This window comes from Polyodon spathula, chromosome 26, assembly GCF_017654505.1.
Source record: "Polyodon spathula isolate WHYD16114869_AA chromosome 26, ASM1765450v1, whole genome shotgun sequence".
Lineage (NCBI taxonomy): Eukaryota > Metazoa > Chordata > Actinopteri > Acipenseriformes > Polyodontidae > Polyodon > Polyodon spathula.
Window position 1 is genome coordinate 17,070,171 of NC_054559.1, and position 7,884 is coordinate 17,078,054.

At 41.6% G+C, this 7,884-nt stretch overlaps 1 protein-coding gene across 3 annotated transcripts; it reads left to right on the top strand.

Moving 5' to 3' along the window:
• Positions 1-960: 960 nt before the first annotated feature.
• LOC121301035 (sphingosine 1-phosphate receptor 3-like) lies at positions 961-5,228 on the top strand. Of its 3 annotated transcripts, XM_041230121.1 has the most exons (3): positions 961-1,251; positions 1,426-1,496; positions 3,079-5,228. In XM_041230121.1, exon 3 carries the CDS (start codon positions 3,250-3,252, stop codon positions 4,381-4,383), a length of 1,134 nt encoding a protein of 377 aa, XP_041086055.1. In that variant the 5' UTR covers positions 961-1,251; positions 1,426-1,496; positions 3,079-3,249; the 3' UTR covers positions 4,384-5,228. The 3 variants fall into 3 exon arrangements, with proteins under 3 accessions (XP_041086055.1, XP_041086054.1, XP_041086056.1); XM_041230120.1 differs by lacking the exon at positions 1,426-1,496; XM_041230122.1 differs by lacking the exons at positions 961-1,251; positions 1,426-1,496 and adding an exon at positions 1,522-1,770.
• The last annotated feature ends 2,656 nt before the right edge of the window (positions 5,229-7,884 follow it).

Consider the following 7,884-nt stretch of genomic DNA (forward strand, 5'->3'; position numbering starts at 1 on the left):
CACACATACAGCTTACAAATCTGATTCGCGACTTATTTAAACATAATGTAAATGTATATATACTCACTGATTTATCTACATCCTGCAGACGTTGACGCCCACACGCTGAATTCGAACCCGGATTTTTTCACGCCGATGTCACAACCTAATGCGCTCACCCCAGGCTAAAAAGCATAACATAAATGTCACGGGGTGAGAATTATCCTGGACAAAAAATCACAGGGGTGACACGTAGCCGGGCTGAGCACGGAAATGACACCTGTCCCATAATTTAGAGTGCTCTCTCATTGACTACTGGTGATGACGTTAGAATATTTATACATTACCAGAGAGAAAAAAATACTGGTCTCTCTCTCTCTCTCCCCCTTATGGAACGAACATATTGAAATATATTGATAAATATAATGTAATGTATTACAAAATATATTATACAATACATGCCAACATACTGAAATAGATGTTCGTTCCACAGGGCTTGCTAGCCTGTATTTAGAAGTAACAGTAAAGATGTGACAGTGCAGAACAGGAAAAGCTTTGAAAAACGAGTTGATTATACGATTGCGATATGCATTGTTCAGGACCGCCCCTGCACCGCACGGGTTTGGGGTTGTTGGCTCTCAATGGCCAGCAAGCAGTTCTCATGGTTTAATATTCCGAGGCAACTGGAATGTCTCGTTCTGCCAGTTTCACGCCCAGTTTGTGTTTTCATTAAAGAAAAAAAGAAAGAAAAAAAAGAATAACTGTCATTGTCAGCATTGTATGTACTGTACTCTCCCTTCACTGGTGAGCTGCACATTATAGCACTTTAAATTCGCCAATGTTGTTGTGTTCTTTTTGTTTTGTTGTTTCTAAATGTAGTTTTAATAATTTAGATCGGATTCATCCTTGTCCAATCTCTGGTTGGTGGAATGGCTTGCCAGTCCGAGATGGCCACGCCTCCCGACTCCTCCCAGACCAGCGAAATAATGCGCAAAGTTTGGGGAAAGTTTTACAGAGCGAGTCGGGACAGTGAGAAGCGAAGGGAATGCCTGGGAGCCTGCATTAGCACATGAAGAACGACGCCGTTATCTTTAAACATTCACGAATAAAAGAAGCATCGCGGAAAGGAATATATTTTATTAACCGACCAAGCAAAAACCTTTCTGGAAAGAATACAGAATGTTTTATTATTATTTTTTTTTTACGTACAGTAAATAGTAACGTATGAGTTTTTTTAAAAGTATATTGGAAATAAATATTACACAAAAGCAGGTATGTATATTATTATTATTATTATTATTATTATTATTATTATTATTATTATTATTATCTGCCATAATTACTTTTCTCAGCCCATATTATATATGGTGATATACGGTAGATTGTATATACCATGGTGAAGTGTAACAAGGCGTGTATTAAGTATGGTGATCGCCGTTTTTCCAGCAGATCGGCTAAAATGTTTTAAACGATGGTAGAACATGGAGTCGAGGACTGGAAAAAACACCGGGAATTAGGTTTGCAAAATACTGTTCCTTTTATACGGGAGCCAATACCGTTTTAATCTTTATGTATCATAGATAACATCGTTGTGAACGCGTGTTGTGCTGTGATTAATAGTATGTATGCGTATACCCACATGTACATGTAGATATCTCTGCTTTCTTTTCTTCTATTACAGAACCCGCTAAATGTTTTTTTCTGTTATTACTGTGTTTTAAGGGAGCAATTATTTAACACGCCTGATTCCAGTGCAGTCAGACTTGTATTGGAAGGACAGCCTTACAGAAGGTACCAATAATAAAAGCGCAGCAAAGTGTGATAAAGCACAGTGAAAGCACGGGGAGCTGTGGTAAATGCACACCACATCCATGGGAAAAGCAGGGAGAAACTGCAAAAATACCTTGCTAAACTCTTCTAAGGGTAGGAGTGGTTCTCAGTAATATAAATTCATTCGCCTGTGTGTAAAGATGACAGTATAGAGACCGTTTGAAAAGTAAGTTTAGTGTTAGAGTGAACTTCAACACTCTTAGACCAGTGGTTCTGAACCCTGGTCCTGGGGACCCCGTGTCTGCTGGTTCCAACGGAGTTCTCAGTTACTTAACTAGACCCCTCATTGAACTGACCGTTTGCTTAATTAGACCCTTTCCCCTGTTTTCAGCTCTTAAACAGTTGCAGATTTCAGGTTAGCTGTAACACTTTATCACCAGTTCTGGTTTTGTGTGGTTTTTTTTTTTTTTTTTTTTTTTTTTTTTTTTTCCCATGCCTTTCCCATGGTTATACTGTTTATTAATATTTACCATACTTCACTAATCTATACAACACTTTCCAATGCTTTACCGTGCTTTCACTCTGCTTGATTACACTTGGCTTTGCTTTTGCTATTGGAAAACATTTTAAAAGGGAAGGACAACCAAGATACTGAGAGCTCCTGATGGCTTGAGCTGTAAGGGCAAATTATGATAATTACAGATTATAACCCTGGATCAGAGACGGTTAGGGTTAGGGTTAGGGTATGTTTAGGGTTAGGGTAAAGGCTATGTTTAGGATTAGGGTTAGGGTTAGGTTTTTCGAATCCCAAACACTGTTGGCATGCTGTCCCAAGTCAACTGTTTCAGTGTGGGGCCACAGGATGCAAATGAAGGCAGAGGTTCAGAATAGAAAATAGGGAGGAAGCAGTTTGATTTGCACTGGGAATGCATGGTAGTTCTTCACTACCCATTGAATGCATTACAAAAAAACAGTTTGATTCTGCCCTGTGCATTTAGATGGGTAAGAGATGGTAAGAGACAGGTTACTGTGTAGGTCAGGTGAGAGCAGGGGTGGCCAATGTTGTCCCATCTTCTCCTGGTCTTGGTTCCAGCCCTGTTCTAAATTGTTTAATTGAACCAATCCAGACCCTGAAGTACTTTATGATCTAATTTTACCTGTTAAACCTGGAGTGGAATTGCCCTCCAGGACCGGGATTAGACAGTCCTGACAAAGCAGGTGTTTTTATTCTAATTCTGCCTACTTGATGCATTCTGTGTATTAACAGATAATTCAGTTTAATTCTGTACTGACTTGCTGTTTTCTTTATTTAATTTTTTATTCGTACAGATAAGCTCCTGAAAGGTTTTACCGCATTGCAACATGTGGACATTCATTTCTTAGAAAAGGTTTCGCATCAGTGTGTCAAGTGCGCCCTTGTGTGTATGAGAACGGGACTGCGCTTAGAAAAAAAAGGGGTGGAAAGTTATGGACTGAAGAGAGCGGAGCTGGAGCTGCAGAATGCAAGGGTACGATAACCAGAGCGGCATGGAGATCGGCATGGACCCGACCATCGTCCTCCACTACAACAGCTCTGGGAAGTGGGGTCGGCAGAAGGACGTGGACACGGGCAAGACTGTAGTGCTGCTGGTCATCTGCTCCTTCATCCTGCTGGAGAACGTCATGGTGCTCCTCGCTGTGTGGAAGAACAAGAAGTTCCACAACCGCATGTACTACTTCATCGGGAACCTGGCCCTGTCCGACCTCCTGGCTGGCATAGCCTACGTGATCAATATCTTCAGCTCTGGACGGCGTACCTTCTTCCTGACGCCCACGCAGTGGTTCATGAGGGAGGGCAGCATGTTTGTGGCCCTGAGCGCCTCCACGTTCAGCCTGCTGGCCATTGGCATCGAGAGACACATGACCATGGTCAACATGAAGCCCTACGGCGCCACCAAGAGGTACCGGCTCTTCGTGCTGCTGGGCGCTTGCTGGCTGGTCTCCGTCTTTCTCAGTGCCCTGCCCAGCCTGGGCTGGAACTGCATAGGGAACCTGCCGTCATGCTCCACCGTACTGCCCCTATACTCCAAGAGCTACCTGGCCATCTGCATCACCATCTTCACTGGTATCCTCCTGGCGATCGTGATTTTGTACGTGCGCATCTACCGCCTGGTCAACTCCAGCAGCCAGCGGGTTGCCTCCAGGCAGCAGGGCCGCTTCTCCGAGCGCTCCATGGCGCTGTTGCGGACCGTGGCGATCGTCCTGGGGGTGTTCATCGTCTGCTGGGGGCCTCTCTTCGTGCTGCTCATGCTGGACGTAGCCTGCAGCCCCCAGCAGTGCCCGGTCCTCTACAAAGTGGACTGGTCCATCGCCCTGGCCGTCCTGAACTCGGCCCTCAACCCTCTCATCTACACCCTGTCCAGCCGGGAGATGAGAAGCGCCTTCTTCAAGCTGCTGTGCTGCTGCGAGCTCAGAGCGAAGGAGGTCAAGAACGTGACGCTCAGCCCGACTGTGGACAAGAGCCAGAGCAAATCCAGCAGCGCCTGCAGCCCCCCCAAACAACAGGAGGACACGGACTCCCCCCCTGCCGTCGCGCTCATATCGGCCGTGCTCGTCAAAGCCAGCGGGATTTCACCCCAAAAGGGCAAGTTCTGATGGGACGTACAGTGTCGTACTAACTAATAAACTTGAATTGGAAGAGCAGCCCAGCCAGGCTACTTACTTGTGAGATATAAAACTGCCTGGGATTAAATACTATTCAGAGAGACAAATGTAATCAAATAGATTACAAATTTGCCCTTTTGTTTTGGTGATGTCATACTGCCATAACAATGTGTTTTTTCTTGCAGATAAAGTTTAATTAGTTTTACCTTTTAACCCCAAATAACTATTTCAAAATACTTTGCCTCTGAAAAGAGCAGACCCCGTTGCTATAATCTCTTTGTCTTTACACATTTGTGCAACCCTTTATACTGCCTGTAAATGTTGGCGGATTATTGATTCTGAATTGGGATCCACACATGTATATAAGATGTATATATGAATGTAAAAGTTATTTGTTTTTATCAAATTGTAATTTATTTTCCAACAGAAGAACCAGCCGCAGTATTATTGTTCACGAACATTCTGAGACTGAATTATTGGGCTGCAAGACAGTCGGGGGATGGAATTATGCATGAAAATGGATCTTAAATCATTGGTTAGCACTTATTTAAAATGAAATGACATAAACATATTGCAGTTAAAAAAAAGTAATAAATACAGAGCACTCTAGCAGAAATTATTTTTTGTAAAACAAACAGAGAAAAAATGGGGATATTTTAACCACAGAAGACAGTGTTTTAAATAAAAAATCTGTCAAGTACGACCGCAGCATCTTTTTGTGTTGTTATCACAATAGTCTACGTTGATATCTGTGTACTGTACATATATCTTTCCAAATAGAGCACTTTAACAAAAAAACAATGTGATCAAAATACAAATTATAATATTGTGTGGATGTGTTCGTTGCTTCTGTGTGGTTTTTTTTCTGACTCTGAAATTGGCTGATTAATAACTTTCAGTCTAATGGAATGTAAAATTCATAGTCTTAGAAAGATACAGGTTCACAGGGACAGTTTACAGGTCGATGTGCATCGCAGTGCATTATGGTACTTGTAGTCCTGCATCTCTTAGCGTCCCAAAGGAACCTCAATGCACTTGGGGGGCGAGTCAAAAAAAAAAAAAAAAAAAAAAAAAAAAAAAAAAAAGGCGGATGTGTATTCAGCCTAGCACAGAGGTCTCTTGGTTTCTGCTCCACCTCAATTACAGTTCTCAATTACTTAATTGAACCAATTATTTTCTTAACTGGTCAACACTGACATTTTTCCTGGTCAGCCATTGAAAATACTCAGAAAACCTGCAGGATTGTGGCTCTCCAGAACCACCTCTGGCTTAACACATTAGTTAATGCTGGCGAGTTTCTCAGACTGTGATTTGGCCAGCAATGTAAAACACAGTACACTAAGGGAAAGTCACATCAAAACAACTCCCATTTGGAGTTGAGTTTTTGAATCTACACTGGGAACACAAGCAGTCCTGTATGGGCCGATTTAATTGATGTTTAAATATAAAATGGTGAGGCTTCCAGCCCTGCAGCTGTGCACCTGAGCCTGGAGTTCCAGCCTCCGCTCTGGGGTCGAGGTTCTGGGTAGACATGGGTCTGAATGCACCTGAACCTGGAGTTCCAGCCTCCATTCCGGCGTTGAGGTCCTGGGTAGACATGGGTCTGAACAGCTGGGGATTGTCAGTTCGGTTGTAAACGAGGTGCCTGCCAAGACTAAACAGAATTGTGCAATATGCATGGCAGGGCTGCTGTAAAAACATTGGGTAGTGCAGGAAACCACTATATACCTGTACACCCTTGTAATGTCAAGTGCTTAGTTTTGACATAGCTCTAATAAAAGTTTGCCATGGCAATTCTGCACTGCACTTTTGCAGTTTTTTTATACTACAGTTATACTATGCATTTACCAGAGTTTACAATGGTTTGGCATGTTTTTTTTTTTTTTTTTTTTTTAAGATGCTTTACCACACCTGTCTGGACTTTTCATTGCTTACCTAATCGTTACTATGCTTTCACTGTGCTTTGTCACACTTTGCTATGCTTTTATCCTGGAAAACTACAATATATTTACTGAACATGATAACTGTAGTTATTATATGACTCACTATTTACAATAATCACATATATAGATATATTTACCATTACTGCTCATTGCTCTATTGTTAGTGTGATGGCATTGTCTTAAAAAGCACTTATCTAAAAAAGTGGAAACAATGATACAGTTTCACTGCCACCCTAATCATTGTGCATTTAAAAAAAGAATTCCCCAGTGGTGTAGCTTGTGTTCCGTGGAGAGGAAGCAAGTCTATAGTGTTGTGCCTTCAGAGACATTTCTAAGTGAAGTCAGTAGTCAATAATAATGAATCATGTAATAATTTAGAAGTGTTTTCATTTTTTTTTTTTGTTTTACATGCATGCCTGTGTGAGAGTGCACTGGAAGAATATCCTCAATATCATTCGCTCTGTTTCCGGTCTACCCTGGGGCACGGCTCCCCTTCAATAAAGCAGCATCGCTCGGCAGCGATGTGGAAGCATCCTGCCTGTGAATCTGCGCTCTGTTGGGTCTGCTTGAGACGGGGACACATTTAAACACCCTTCACTGGAGCCACTTGGGGAACTCTGGTTACAAAATGTTTTAATCCACTGGGAGGAATGGTTGTAAACATTAAATAGTTGCTAGCTGTCTGGCATTCATACCCTCTTCCAGGGTATCCAATCCCGGTCCTGGAGGGCCATTCCACTCTAGGTTTAACAGGTAACATGAGATATTATTGCTTCAGGGTCTGAATGGACGTTAAATTGGTTCAATTAAACAACTTAGCTCAGGGCTGGAGCAAAATAATGCACGACGAATGACATGAATCCGGTGTTTTGAAAGAGTGCCGGATGAGACACCAGTCATTAACTGAGTCATGCACGGATTATATCTTGTGGATTACAGCTTGGTTGTTTGAAAAACAAAGTAAAACTGACGAGGACTGATAATTGCACAACAAATGTACCAAACACAAAACAAAGCTACACTTCCAATACCTGCTATGAACTTCCACATTCGCAGCATGTTTGGAACCTGGAGCATTTCAGGAATGCTACCGCTTTCACTTTGGCTCGAGTCAATTTTTTTAGAAACATCGCACTTCCTGTGCAACAGGCAAATGGACCCCCCACGCGAACTGACTTATTAGTTATGTTTTACTGTATTGCCTTGCCTACTTATGAGTCTGAGGTACATTGTTGCCCAGAAGAATCCTGCTACACTCATCTGCCACAGGACAGTAAACTGGAGAAAACATTACCTCAAAAACAAAAACAAACAAATAAATAAACGTCAGCAGTCTAAAGAACAAAACCAAGTTTTGTCATTTTGAAAGACAAAAAACAGCCAATATGTTTTTTGACAAGCGCCTTTCGTTATATATATATATATATATATATATATATATATATATATATATATATATATATATATATATATATATATATATATAAGCTTATATATTTAATTTAAAATTTCTGTGTTTAATAAACAATGTGTTTGTCAAAAACAGCTT